The sequence below is a fragment of the Opisthocomus hoazin genome, chromosome 6 (genome assembly GCF_030867145.1).
Source record: "Opisthocomus hoazin isolate bOpiHoa1 chromosome 6, bOpiHoa1.hap1, whole genome shotgun sequence".
Taxonomy (NCBI): Eukaryota; Metazoa; Chordata; class Aves; order Opisthocomiformes; family Opisthocomidae; genus Opisthocomus; species Opisthocomus hoazin.
This window is the reverse complement of record NC_134419.1, coordinates 25,440,806-25,456,425: the sequence shown is the minus strand read 5'-3', so window position 1 is coordinate 25,456,425 and position 15,620 is coordinate 25,440,806. Positions and strand designations below refer to the sequence as shown.

The following is a 15,620-nucleotide window of genomic DNA, read 5'->3' as shown; positions in this document are numbered from 1 at the left end:
AAGTTTCCCATTTCGTCTTGAATTATTCTGTGCTAAAACATAACGTTCCATTTTATTATTGTAATAGAGACGGGGTTTTGTGTTTAAATGGGTGTTGTTCTGACTTTATATGTCTGACCTATATAACATCATGCCAATAGAAATGAGAATGTTTGGACATGTATTTGGAGAAGCCAAGAAATTTTGCAGTAATGATGCTGTAAACTGCAGGCTGGCCTTCTGGTGTGGCCTTTGCAGTGTGGAACTCTATTTGAATTTTTCTTCAGTTTCTATTTATAGTTCAAATGTTACATTTGTATGCAATTTTCCCTAGTGTTTTATGTCATGATGGCTGGTAAAGACTCTGGCCTTCTGTTGAATATGCTTTCTTTAACACAAGTTTGAGCTCATACATGTGAAGAAACCCTAGTACTGTATCTGTCCTTTCTGACACTGACTAATGGGTTTGGGTTTTTTTTGCCTTTGTAGAAAATGTTCCAGAAGAACTACGAGAACCATATTACACAGACCAGTATGACCAGGAGCACATTAAACCACCCGTTGTTAACTTGCTGCTGTCTGCAGAACTCTACTGTCGTGCTGGGAGCCTTATTCTCAAGAGTGATGCTGCAAAACCACTTCTAGGTCATGATGCTGTTATACAAGCCCTGGCACAAAAAGGCCTTTATGTCACTGATCAAGAAAAGTTGGTGACTGAACGAGATCTTCACAAAAAACCAATTCAGATGGTGAGTGTTTAAAGGTTGTGTGTTATGTTTCTTCTGTTCTTCTGTGTACTGCCAATAACTACATATCTGTCTTTTAACATGTAATTTTGTTGAAGTATTTTTCTCAAGAGTTAAATGTGATTTGTTACTGGGAGACTTTATGACTGTTTTGGTTTGTTTTTACTGTCTCCTCATAGCTTTCAGTGCAGGTATAGTTCCTCAGAACTGTTACTTGAAAATGCCTGTCATTCTGCTTAGTTCAAGTGTTACGTTTTTAAACATAGCAGTGACAATATGGTCATTTTGATTTCAGTTTTACAGCACTGACTGTCAGTGAATATTTCTGTGTTGGAAAAGTGGTTTGAAAACAAGGGGTTTTTTGCCTCTTTATAGAATTGTTTGGATAAAAACTTAAAAAAAAAAGGTTTTGATGACATAGAAAATTCAACCTAAAAACATTCAATAGTCACCATTTTATTATTAAGTCAATGTATGGTATATTCAAAAGCATGGTATATTCTTTCATGGAGATTTTTGATAGCGTGTCTTTGCTTTATACAACTGGTAATTAAAACACTAGTTCAACATATGAATGATTCAATAATAAGCTCCTAAGCTGTGGATTTTCTTCCTTGATTGGAGTTGAGTTAAAATTGTCTATAAAAAGGATGGTTACATATGGCCAATCCTTTTCTCTAGGTTGTTCATAAAATGACAGTATGATAGAATAAGATTCACCTATATTTAAAGTCAATTATTGAAAATTATTTTCACCTTTTTATTGTTTAATATTTGATACAGAAAATAAATTAAGTAAACATAAAGTGTGAGACTAGAAAGGTTAAGTTGACAGCTTGCTTTCTAATACAGACTTCGCAGTCTAGTTTTCCCAGGGTCTTTTTTATATGAATCTACCCTCCAGGATTGGCTGATTGCCCTGTTTTAAGTCCTTTGATACTTTCATGGTCAGTGACCTGTAGCCACTTAAAAATTAATACAGCTATGTTTTTAGTGTCAGCTTATTAGCAACTTGTGTTTACGAACATGTGGTAAGTATTTGGCAGAATATGACTAGAAAGTCTCTCTTATTTGATCAGTTGATATCAACTGATAAGTTGCGGAAGCTTTACAGGTGCAACATCAAAGCTACTTGTTAGTAATTAATGATTTATTCCATACAGTATTGCCAAGAAGTATTAGGCCTCTTAGTTTACATGAGTGTTTTTTAGAAGTGGCAGTAGTCACTGTGATAGTAAGACTAAGTTCTTTACATCCAATTTGTTTTTATTTTTTATTTGAAAATTCTTTCCCACTCATGCGTAATATCTGAAGATACAAATATTTCAACAGTAGTAATAAAACTAGTCGACTAATTTTCCTTATGATTAAGCGGTGATCAGTCAATGCAGATAACTTGAAATTTTGCCAGTCTCTTTGTTGATCTTGATATCTTTTTTTAAAAAGGAGACCTGAGCAAAGAACAAGCAGCATTTTAGTAAAAGAAGCTGTGGATAGCAAATAAAAGACATACTGAAGTGATACAAAATTTGCAAGACCCTTGCAACAGTCATGGGTGGCTTAGGAGTAAGCATTTATAATGTTCATAGAAGTCAAAGCATTTAAGAGGTTAAGAAACAATCTTCCTAACTGTTTATGTTTTTACGGAACTGAATTCCATTCTTGTCTCTGAAGGAAGAGAAGGTTACTGGCTTGCATTTATGAGCCTATGGTTTTCCCATTCGTTTTTGTTCATTTGATCCCTTTCTAGAGTACTTGTAAGAGGCATCTCTTTTCAGAGTTGTCAGTTGAGAAAATGTGTCAGTATTTTCTAGTTTGGTTTGCTTATCTTTAATTCAGTAATTAATGTTGCTAAAAATGTATTTCAATAGCAATTTTGTGTTTCCCCTGTGCTTCTGTGGCTGTTTGTGTCTTTCTTTCCTGTGCTGTTTAGATGTAGTCCAGTAAGTACATTCAAGTGTCAGTGTCGTAACAGTTGACATCCCCAGATTCCTACTCTGCCCAGGTCACTTGTCCCTACTCCAGTACCAGCAACAGATGACTGTGCTGATGCTGCTCAGTTAGTTCGTAAGCAGCTGGGCTGTGACAATGAGAGGGAACACCAGAGTGGAAACACAACTGGCTTGGGCAGAAGGGCAGCTATGTCTAAAACAATTGCTACCAAGGAAATGTCTGTGAAATTGTAGTCTCAATACTAATATTCTGAGCCCACGAGTTTTAATTTGTCATGCCATGCTCATGTCCCTGTGCAAGTTCCTAGCACCAACACTACATTTTAATTGGGAAGTCTCAAGCTTTTTGCTTATTATACAATTAGCAAAGTTGGCAGATAATTTCAAATCTGGCTGTTGCAGTATGGACAGAGTCTTAAAATTATCCTCCTGATGTCTTCCAGTACATTTTCCTACTGTTCATATGTCACAGTTTCTACAAGTCTTACAAAGTAAGATATATATCATGTTTTAAAGCATGGAATGACTTTTCTATTTCAATTATGTAGAACAGAAAGTTTGCATATGTAATTAACTCATACACTCCTCTGGTAGACCAGATTGTGTTAAATCTATGTTCAATCTAACTTTGAGAAATTTAATAGAAAATAGTATGGTAGTCTTTGCTAGCCTGTCTTCCCCATAAACAGGGGAAAGTTGTTTGTTAGAGGACATTTATTGTTATCTGCTTAGGAATACTCTGTTTCTGTAGCTGAAAAGGGGAGAGCTGAAATATAAAATGAAAATATGGAAAGTGATTTGAGTATGGAATGTTTTACTTGTGCTTTATGAGAGATGTAGTTGTGACCAACAGACTTGGAATTGCTTGTCCTTGATGTTTGCAGCAGTGATGGCTGTGGTGATTGATTGTTGATTTGCTTCACACGTGACTACTTACTAAAGCAGGCATGTCAAATTTTGGCCTTCTCTGTTTCTTAGGTAGATATAACTGAACCTTTTTCTAGGAAGCATCTTAAGTATTAAAGTCTGAAAAATCTAGGAACTGCATGTGTTTGTTTACACACTGGAGTCAGGATAGATGGTGGTTTCCTTGTTAGTCATGACTGACTTGGCTGGATTAGCATCTAATTTGAGAAGCTGCAAATTTTTGTGTTTGTATCTATATCTGTATATACATACATATGTGTATATAAAAATTAGTTTCCTCCAGTGGAATAGGATTAGCAAAGAGGCGCTTAGGATATTAACACACGGTAGCAGGGGAAAGGCTTCTGTTAAAGCCCCCCCTGTGCAGGGGTAGGGAAGTCCATGTGGAGCCTGGTTTGTTTTATTCTTTCTGATGTTTGGTTTGTTCACGTCTTGTATTTGTTTTTCTGGTAAAATTGAAAGCTAGATTATTCTTCGGGCTTATTCTGATTTAAAAACTTGTAGTTGAAACTGTCTGTTTCTGAGAGATTGGATCTTGCAATAACATTATGGAACTATTGAGTGGTACCTCTGTTTCTGTTCTCCGTGTATTGCAAGCCATTAAAACTTAATTCTATGTTTATTTTTGTTAAATCTTCTTATTTGATACAATCATCCTATTGCCTTTATTTTTGGTAGGGGACCAAAAGAGCCAAATACCACATTATTACTTTCCAGGTTGAAATTCGTATGGTCTTGGCACTGCACACTAGACTATAAAGAGTGCAGAAATAGTCTAGAGCTTGGGATTGAAACAGTGATAAACCAAGAACTAGAGTATTTTTCTCCTGAAAATTATACTTCAGGTCAGGAGTACAAAAGGAATTACCTGATGCTTAAAATGTTGGTGAAAGCTAAGTTACAAAAATATGTGCAAAGCTACTTATTTCAGTTGGCAAGTTCCAATTGCATTGAAAAAAAATATCTGTCTTAAGCAGGCACTTCCGTATGGAAATCATATGTGAGATTTTGACAGACTACAGAAATCAGAAATAGCTTAAAAATTCAGCATGGTGCTGAGAATTATGCAATAATTTTGTTTTAATACTTCCAGATATTATATGTATAGATCAGTGTTCAAGCCAAAATTAACTTTTATATTTCCAAGTTGATTTTATCTTTTTTTAAATTTCACAGTGATTTCATGAGCCAAACTGACTTTAAACCTTCAAATGTCAGGTACACAAGAGGAAGGCCGTTCAGATTTTTTCATATTTTTTTCTAATATACATATTTGATCTGTTTACATTTAAAAAAACATATGTATCTGTTCTTACACAGAGACTTTTAGACAAGTTTCTGCGTTATGACAATAAATTTATATTAACTGAATAACGCATTTGACAAGCCCAATCCTTTGATGAGAATTCTGATATTTAATCAGGCTGGCCATTTTGTATTCATATGTTGGTGATCTCTTTCAATTTGCTTGATGTAGAAGGAAGAATAAACAGATTCAGCGAGAAATCAAGAAATGCTTTCCCTCCCCCAAGTCCCTGCAATGCACTTCTGCCATTTGGGGAAAGGAGTAAAGAATCAGCATCTTAGTTCTCTGCTGCCTGATACTCTGCAGGGAAACTGAAGTTGTATAGTTATCCAAACTGTGGACTTCTGTACTGCCCAGTCCCTGTTCCCAGTGTGGCAGGGCCAAGACCAACTAGATTTCAAGCTTAAGGACTAATAATGTCAAATCTTAAATACCTGTTTAAAACCAATGTGTGTTGGGATGTGTACAGATAAGGTAATGTTACAGACAGTTACCAGATTTGTGCCAAAATTTTTTTTCCTGCCTTTATTGTGGTATATTGATAGAGCATTTTCATCTGACTTATGGAAAAAGTTTCTATCTTGCAAGGGTTTGGCAAAAAAACCCCATGCTTCGGTACAGACTTGGGGCGGAGCTGCTGGAGAGCAGCTCTGTGGAGAGGGACCTGGGTGTCCGGGTGGACGACAGGTTAACCATGAGCCAGCAGTGTGTCCTGGCTGCCAAGAAGGCCAATGGGATCCTGGGATGCATTAGAAGGAGCGTGGCCAGCAGGTCGAGGGAGGTTCTCCTTCCCCTCTACACTGCCCTAGTGAGGCCCCATCTGGAGTACTCTGTCCAGTTCTGGGCTCCCCAGTTCAAGAAAGATGAAGAGCTACTGGAGAGAGTCCAGCGGAGGGCTGTGAGGATGGTGAGGGGACTGGAGCATCTCTCCTATGAGGAGAGGCTGAGGGAGCTGGGCTTGTTCAGCCTGAAGAAGAGAAGGCTGCGAGGGGACCTTATAAATATCTCAAGGGTGGGTGTTAAGAGGATGGGGCCAGACTTTTCAGTGGTGCCCAGCAACAGGACAAGGGGCAACGGGCACAAACCGAATCACAGGAAGTTCCGTCTGAACATGAGGAAGAACTTCTTCCCTCTGAGGGTGACGGAGCACTGGAACAGGCTGCCCAGGGAGGTTGTGGAGTCTCCTTCTGTGGAGATATTCAAGACCCGCCTGGACAAGGTCCTTTGCAGCCTGCTGTAGGTGACCCTGCTTCAGCAGGAGGGTTGGACTAGATGACCCACCGAGGTCCCTTCCAACCCCTACCATTCTGTGATTCTGTGCGATTTTGTGGAAAAAAAAAAAAAAGGTATTTTTAGATATTTATTGTTAAATAAAATTTAGCAGCTAGATAAAGGTTAGTGAATACCCTGTATATAAATACTATGTCCAGGGAAATATGCCATACTTTCAAATATTTCTTTGTATCATCTTATCAAAAATATAAAGATTGTACTAAGTATAATGCAATCAAGAAGTGTAACTTTTGTGTAAATTTGAACTCGTTTGGAAAAATACGGTTGCAGAAAAACGTCAAGTAGCCAAGCAGCTACCTTAAACTTACACCCATGCATAGTTAGTTATTTTTGAAATGCGCTATTATTAATCAAGAAACACTTAAATCCTCCATGCACTTCCACAATTGTCAGCCAAGATGTGAAGGGAATGAGAGGCTCTCGCAAAACCCTAGCAGTAAGTCCATAATAGCTGATAGGATTAAAAATTGTTATATTACTAGTTCAGAGACTGAATTTGTGTGTTTGGGTTTTTAATATAAGTAGTAGTGTGCTATCATCCAAATTGTTTTTCCATTTAGCTGCAAATTACCTGCTTCCTTGAAGATGTCTTTTATGAGGAAGTGTGGCAATAATTCTCTCTGTAGCAGTTTGTCAATCTGGACTAAAACTTGAAGTATAATTAGGTGCGCCTGTATTTAGCTTTTTGGTAATGATCAGGAGCGTGCTCTGGAGGCAAATCTCCATATTTCTTCCAGTTACTGCACTTGTGGCTTGCATTGTGGAGTCGTCTCGGGGAGCACAGAATTTCTTGCAGCAGCTAAACTGGAAGATGGGCTCTAGGATTGCACCGACGGTAGCCCACCTGCCAAGGGGTACTCATTTCACAGGACTAGCGGAGAGCTGCCTGAAGTGAATCCCCTGAGAGGGGAGCAGAGACAATTCCTGGGACCTTTGCACCAGTTTATCTTTTCTTGTGAGCTGTTAGTATTGCCAGCGAAATTTATGTGGAAGGCAGGGGGATTGATAGTACTGGGTTTGTACCCACAGCCAGAGCTTGCATCTCTTTCTGGATAAGATAGCAGACAAAGGTGGTTAACTCATTCTGCAATCCAGATTTTTGGTGTCTCTGACGGACTGCATTAATTTGAAACAACAGTCCCTCTCACCAGTGCAGCATTTATCCTTGATGAAGGACTCCAGCAGCTCACCTCATTAGCTTGCAGCTGCATGCTGCAGGCTCTGCATGCTGGTGCTGTACAATTCCTTTAACTCTGTAAGGCAACAAAGTGTACTAAACACTTCATAGAACAAAGAACTAAGATGTGGCTTCTGCCCAGAAGAATTTTTTCTGGTTTTAGACGTGATGTAACAAGTTTCCATTCCTGTCCTATTGTGAGTTACTTGTTAGATGAGGACATGTAAAAAGAATTTGCAGTTACTTGACTTTGGCTCATAGATACCAAAATTTGCTAGCTAAAACAGCAGATTCTAATATTAACTGACTCGTGATATTTAAGCATCTTGGATAGTAGTATGTTTCACAGAAGATTAAAATAATAAGCAAATATAGCGGTGAACAAGAACCTGAGTTTAGTCTAAGGAGTGTCATGTGCCACATAGAACCAGTCAGTTGTGGTTTTCATCTGGCATAATGTAATCTTTAGATGTTCCGTATTTTTTGCTTGGTTTCTGCTGTAGACACTGGGTTTTAGACTCATCTCTTCACACATGTTCATTGTAAGGTTCTCATTTGCTTGAAAACAGTGATGTAGTATTTTTGCTGGTCTTCCTGTGTCAGATATAACATCTCAGTTTAGGCAGCATTCCACAAACTTCTGTTTGACATAGGAAAGCAATGTAGCTACCAAGCTCCCTCAAGCACAGGGTGCCAGTTCACACTTTAGTGGTGGTAACTGCTATAACTCTTCACAAAAAGTTGCTTCTGCTCTTACCATTTTAACTTACAGCTTAGCGTCCTAGCTTTTGTTCATGCAGCTGATGTTGACTCATGGCCTGGGGATTTTGTGTTGCCTGCTGCTGCTTTTTAATTATGTTTGTCTTGTATGTAGAAAATGCTTTTTTCTGTGTCATGTAAATAGGTGCAGTGACTTGGGATGTGTTCTACGGTATGTTTGTCTAGAACTCAGCATGCACAAAACAAATACAGGTTATCAGTATAAGTCATACTAGGGTTTGTTTTATTTCTGGTTTTTTTCTGGAACTAAAGAGTGTATTTAATCTCGACCTGCTCTTTTTCTGAAACTGAGCTTTCTGACTGATTATTTGCTCGTAATGCCATTCTTTTGCATTGTAAATGATTAGCTTGGCTGCAGTCGAATTGAATCACTTTTGTATTTCTCCGAGCCAGTCAAAGGAAACTGCAGATTAAGTAAAATAACATAATTAGACTGTTGTATGCTTACTTTTATTCACATGTACCTTAGCCTACAGATAGCTGAAAAGAAAAAATTCAGTAAATGACCATATTTGTTAGAAAGGTCTCTTGTGGAGGAAAACAGAAGTTTATTCTTAGAGCATCAGTTTTGAAATCTTTTTAACAAAGACTGTTTCCAAATAAAGATAGCAGTTAACTCCAAAAGGTTATATAGATACCTGTATCAGAAATTTGTGGTAGACAGGTAATCACGAAGTCCCCTGCCATATCCTTTGGGTTTTCATGGAATATTTGCTCAACTTGTGCAGCAACTAATGCAGAAGGTAGCAAAGCTACTGATGCCAAAGTTATGTTGATAAAGAATACAAAGTAGGAATTCTTTGCTGGTCCTTTCCAGTAACTCTAGTGCTAAAAAATTGATCCCATCCACTTGCTTTCATGTTTGCAGCTCTCCCCACAAAAAGAAACTGAAAGCATTCTATGTTTCTCTCACTTTAATTTTCATATTTGTGAATTTTTTTTTTCTTCCTGCATCCTTGATTTCAGCACAAAAATCTATGTAGGATTTTGGACTTATTCAGTGTTCCAGCAATGTAGCTGGCATTTCAAATTTGTATCTCTAAGAATCTTTGCATGGAAAAGAACAAAATCTGATTGTTCTTTTTAACAACTCTTGTAGGATTCATTTCAGTTGTGCAGAGTTATTGAATAGACTGTGCTGCTTGTATTGCATTGAAAGTGTGATCTCAGAACCACCATGAAATCCCTGATCTATACAGAACTGGCCTTACATTTGCCTTTGTCAGATGGGTGTAGTAGGCAATGTTCAGAAATAGGAGCACATTATCTCATGTTTATTTTAATTTAAAATTGTGACAATCACATTGAATCTTTCACTAAAATGAGGAGAGAATATTGCAACACATCTTCCAATCGAGACACATGATATACTAAATAAGTCAAACTGCTGCTGTTGGAAAGATGACAGGAAATAAAGTGAACGTGTACCTCAAGAGAAGGTCGTACCTCCTGAAGTCAAGTCTCATGCCTTTCATGGGAAAATAAATCAGTGCATCGTTATTGACTGTTGTCTGTCTAGTTCACTTCTTTGCTCATTAGGAAACAGAGTGCTGTGAGGGCTGAAAAAAATAGTTGGTATTCTTCTGCCTTGAGCAAACTACAGTTTTGAACAAAAGAGCTTCTGATTGTATTCTTTGTTAGTGTTCCTTCTTATGCCACTGTTCACCTGGGGGGGGGGGGGGGATGGTGGTGGTCTAATAAAAATTAAAAAATAGTAATAATAATAAAAAGGAACAACTGAAAAAACGGCCAAAAAACCCCACTCCTGAAGCCCAACAACAAAAAAAACAGTTAAAAGGAGGTACAAATTATCAAAGAAGGATGGTATGAATTAAAGTCTGTGAAGAATGACAGATACAATGTAGAAAATGCTTTCTAAACAGGTCAGGAAGTATTTTCATTAACCTTGAAAGAAATACTGTTTTGTTAAACACAGTTTAAGAACATTTTCTTCCTGTTTCAACAGCACTGTTAAGTAGTGTGGTTCAGCTTTTGGCTGTTGGTTTACTGCTGTGAACTTTCTTTGTATCTCTTTAAATATGTGAAAAGGCTGTTTAAATAAATATTTAGGAGTGGTCTTACTTCTCTTAGGTTAAGTATCTTTTGGAATACAGTAACTAAGCTGTTTACAAAAAGAAGAATCTATGGATTATTTTACAGAAGGTATTTCTTCATCAGTTTATTTAAATTATGCTAAGAGAAATCTTTCTTAATACCCTGCTGCTGGATAGGGAAAAGCTAAAAATCTTGCATGGTTGTAGCAGGCAGTTATTTGGTTAAGAGTACCGCTTTCTTCCTATTATGGAGAATAGTGAGCTGCTTTTAGCAGGAGGTGTGGGTCTGTCATGTAAACATAAGGAGAGCTTCACTACCAGCTCTGTGTAGTACAGGCGCACAGCAATAAGGGGACAAAACTGCACCGGCTGTTGAAGGAGTACAGCTTGTGCTCCCCATAATGCAGCAGCTGCTTCAGCACAGAACAGAAGAACACTGCTAATCTGCATTTGTTAAGCTGCACACGTGAACCTGGCAATCTGCCTGCCCTATCAGCAAAGAGCGCACTCTGTCATTGCAGTAGATGTATCGTAACATTAAAATTTTTGTTCTTACAAACTCTCTGGAATTTAACAACATTATGGAGATTTTTTCTTTTTCCCCCTGAACGAACAAAATGTTGTGTAAGGTCTCCATAGTATGTCTAGTCTTTTTGTTTGACGCTTAGGGAAATGCAGTAAACAGCAGTGCACTTCAGTCATTTAGATGAACTGGTAGGTTTTCTATTAACTATTAGGTTTATATGAACTAGTAGGAAATTTTATTACCTTGCAGAAATCTATCTCAAAATTACTCAAAGTAAAATCAAACAGAACTGGTCCTGTGTAAATAAAACAATTTAAGTCTTGCATTAAAATGCTCTCTGGTAACTTGTTAAACTATTTGAATTATAAATTGACTGTAATAGTACTCTTTAACAAAGTGGCTTTCTACTAAACGTGGAAGATTTTCAGCTTTCCCCCGTCCATCAGAAGGTCATTAGGAAGGGTATCTCCCAGTATAACACGTTTCTTTGCCTTCCCAAACCATGAATCTAAGAGCAGTGGAGAAATAGCAAAGTCTACATCAGAAAGAGGTTCTACAAGTTCATAATTTTTAGACGATTGGAAAAAGCTATCTTTATCACAATTCATATGATCATCTAGCAGTAGCTACAGATGCAAATCAGTCGGTTGTCAAGACTGATGACATCTCTCAAAAGCTGAAATGGCAAGGGCTCTTTATAAGCTTTAAGTTGGATGTTTGGAGCACAGTTTAGAATACCTAGCAGTCAATATTTGTGAAAGAAGTATATACAATATGAAGTGTGCATTGCAATTTTTTTAACTGTTTGGTTTGATAAAGAAGTAGCAGGTTACAATTTATTGTGAGCTCTGAAAGAAGAAAAATTACTAGAAAAGCAGAGTGAATATGTAGATATTGGGTGAGCTTGTAATGGTGGATCAGATTAGATGATGTAATTATTAAATGTATATAGTATATAATATGAAATCTCGTTAGATACAGATACATTTCTTAAGTATGAAATTAATATATCTGTTATATTATTAAAGGATACTAATGTATTTTGAAGTAATTTGCGCAGTGGCATTTAGGCAATAAAACTACTGCCATAGGTACTAATTAAGTGCTGTCGAAAACAGCTAGAAAATGCAATCTGAGAGGTTTAGTTACAGAAGTTTTACCACCTTACCCCCTTCTTATTGACACTGGCCTGCTGACCTGCAATTTATAAATTAATCTCTGGGGCTTGGGGGCAATGGGGTCTTTATTTTGCCATATCAGCCGTCTGAAGAACCCTACCATCAGAAAGTCTCATTTTTCTTAAATTTCTTAAATATTTTCTGCAATATCAGCCACTTATTTTGTTCTGTATCTGCTATGAACATAAGAGTCGTTTATTCCCTTCCTTTTTGTAGCAGCCCTTTATGTGTGGGCAGGTAATGTCTCTCTCACACTTTTGTTTCCCAAACCTTATCTTCATTTCAAAGATCCTCCACTTGGTGCCAACAGTTTCTTGACAGGTTGTGCTGCAAACTGGACCCAGGATTCTAGCTGGGACCTTGTCAAGGCTGGTAGGGCACAACACTGGTACTGGTGCATTTTTTGCAAACTAGAGTCTGCAGTTGACAGACACCTGTATGTTAGCTGCCTCTCTTGTGGCAGCATGACGTTCACTGTATATTCATGTTCAGGTGGTTGTACTTTCTAACCTCAGACACTGTCTACTGATCAGCGAGTTACTGATATGTTCTCCACCCTCATACAAAAGGTTAATAAAGACTTTTTTCTGGCTCTTTTTTTCTGTCATATTAAGATTATTTTGAAATGGGATATACCATATATGTTCATATGAAATTGAATATGCCATACATATATTGTTCAGCCTGAAAGAGAAGGCTCCAGGGAGACCTTACAGCAGCCTCCCGGTACCTGAAGGGGCCTACAAGAAAGCTGGAGAGGGACTTTTCACGAGGGCATGGAGTGATAAGACAAGGAGGAAAGGCTTTAAACTGAAAGAGGGTGGATTTAGATTGGATACAAGGAAGAAATTCTTTACCATAAAGGTGGTGAGGGCCTGGCACAGGTTGCCCAGAGAAGCTGTGGCTGCTCCCTCCCTAGAAGTGTTCAAGGCCAGGTTGGACAGGGCTTTGAGCAACCTGGTCTGGTGGAAGGGGTCCCTGCCCATGGCGGGGATGCTGGAACTGGATGATCTATAAGGTCCCTTCCAACCCAAACCATTCTGTGATTCTATGGTGTATTATTGACACATACTTTGCAAATTACCCTTTGCTTGATTTCTCTTCTTAAGGGCATACTGTGAGGGAATAAAGGTTTATAAAAGCTTCCTGGTCTATTACATAGAAAGAATTCTGCAAATCTGGGTGGTATGTTCCTGTGGTATTGTTTTGTGAAGGCAGCCAGCTTTTGTAAGCAGCTCAATTAACTTTTAAGCGTTCTGTTACATTAACATCTTTGATGCTCTGTTTAAAAAAAAAATAGTGAAATACAGGACTACATGGGGTTATATCCTAATACACAGAAGGGAAACAATGGAATGGACAAAATGTTGAGGGAAAGAAAATTCCATTCACTATTTCAAACAGGTTATACTCTTTTTTCTTTCCCTTACCCCTCTTTTTAACTCCCCCCACTCCCCAAAGCAAAACCAAACCTGTCTAATGATGTTGAGAAGTTCCCTGTAAAGACATGTTTGTGTATGCGAGCTTACAAAAATCGTGTGACTTGCCATAGACAGACTGTAAGTTAATGTGATTCAGTGTATCGGTTTGTCAGAAAGCCTCATAACTTCTGTGTTGCTGAATTCTTTATGGTAAAATGTATCTAACAGGTAGGCACCTGCAAAGAATGAGTTTATTCCAACTCTTGCTTTTAGTTTTTCTTCAGCAAAAGGAAGAAATACAGTGAAAATTTAACCTATGCGCTTGCGCAGTAAAATAGTATGGTAATGATGGAGTTGGTGAAGAATACATATAGACACTAGTAAAGAACTGCCAGAAAGAAGAAAATCCTGATGCTGAAAGTCCTACTCGGTTAATTTACTTACTGAACTTGCTATCAGTTTTAGTATAGTAATAAGACAATAATGGCATCAGTCAAATTACTCCAATGCCTTCTAAGGTGTTATGGTGTCCCCAGGTATTCTCTGGTGCTTCTTTTTCTCTTTATTGTTAGTTAGCATCATGAATTATATTTTAAGCCAGCATATGCATATGCCTGAAAATTCTTACTTTTCCAGGTCAAAGCTTTGAGGAAAAAAACAATCCTGCTAAAGTACTATGTACTTTCAACAAAAATAATTAGTATAATACCCATATGCCTCTAGGCATTGAGGGATAATTTGTCTGGTTTTCTCAGAACATAGGGAAACTGGGAACTTATGTAACAGGCTACGTGTAGCTTGGTATTACTGGCTTCACTGATTATGGGGGAGGGAGAAGGGTAATGCAGCCTGCTTGTTCTAACAAGATCTGATGTCTTAATAACTTAAACACAATTATGCTCTTATCATACATATGGGTGTAGCGTCAATTATTTTAGGTTCCTTTTCTCAAACAACTTTGAAGCTTTCCCTTGGTAGAGAAGACAGTAGCTTTCTGATTACTATACTTTGCATTTTTTTTTCAGCTAAGGTGGGACCTTCTATTTCAGTACGGCTTATTTGATTCTCTTCTTACCCTTCCAAATTTAGAGGGAGGACTGATCGCTCTACTCCTCTGTTTCATTTTCTTCCTTAGCTTTCTTTCCTGCAAATTTTGCATTCTCTTCAAACCTGATCAGTGATGACTTTTTCTTCCAGGCCATTCGTAAAAATGGTAAGAGATGGTGAGCTGGTAATTGATCCCTATGGTGTTTCTTGGAAAATGCACCTATTCATTGCTGATTCTGTGCTCAGAGTTGCATTTTCAGCTTAGTTGACCAGGTTATAAATCAGTCTAATGTAGCCAGCACTAAAAATTCTATTTAATCAGAATGTATCAAGTTAGATGCCTTGCACTCATAATGACAATCTTACATTTTTAAGTTACATTATAAGTGAATTTTGAAAGTGGCTTATATTCTGTAAGTACATGTTTTAATTAACATTATCTTTTTATTGTATTTTTTTATAATCAAGCTACTTGATGACTCTGAAATTACTTTGCATGATATCAGAAGAAGGATATGGGGCCTTAAAATTATTTGTATTGTCTGTTGACTCTCAAAAAAAAAAAATCCATTGTTTCATTTCTTCTAGCCTTTTGGAACGTCCCCAGTGTTCTTAGCATCACGGAAAGAACAGCTCATTATGTACTGAAAACTTATCTTTAAATCCTTTTGTAATTTAAAAAAGATAATAATTTTCTTTCCTTATTTAATGCTCCAGACTCTGAGATAAAGATGTAGGTTGTGCATGAAATTGGCAGACTTGCAAATAATCCAAAGGCTATTAATAATTAATACACTTTTGAGAAGACAGAACTCTCTTGAAAAAAGTGGAAGATACAAGTGTCAGCTTGCAGGTCACTATGTATACTCAGAATTGAGATGTTTCTCTGTAGGCTGTTATTTCTTATCCTTAAACAGCAGTGTCCTCAGTCTTCAAAGAAATGAGCTACCAGCCATCTTTTTAAGGCTGAAACCCTGGACAACAGCACAGATGACTCCCAGCACTTCCTGTCCTCTAGAAAGGTGCTGCACTCACTGGGGTGCGAACTGCACGGCTCTCCTGCCACACAGCACTTTTCCTGTGTGAAGCTTTTGGTTCATAGTTATTTTTAGATAATATTCATCTTAGCTACCATCTTCATGAATAATTTAAAGCTAAAATCATACAAGACTTGTTTTGTATTATTTTTAAATATATTATTGTTTTACCATATCGTCCCTTTTGTTGTCTTATC

General features: G+C 37.6%; 1 protein-coding gene across 4 annotated transcripts in view; it reads left to right on the top strand.

Moving 5' to 3' along the window:
* Positions 1 to 15,620, top strand: part of CAMSAP2 (calmodulin regulated spectrin associated protein family member 2) — a 95,302-nt gene that overhangs the window by 12,432 nt on the left and 67,250 nt on the right. For all 4 annotated transcript variants that reach the window (XM_075422295.1, XM_075422293.1, XM_075422291.1 and 1 more), the window contains exon 2: positions 469 to 728. In XM_075422295.1, coding sequence (XP_075278410.1) covers positions 469 to 728 — 260 coding nt within the window. The remainder of the gene's footprint in view (positions 1 to 468; positions 729 to 15,620) is intronic.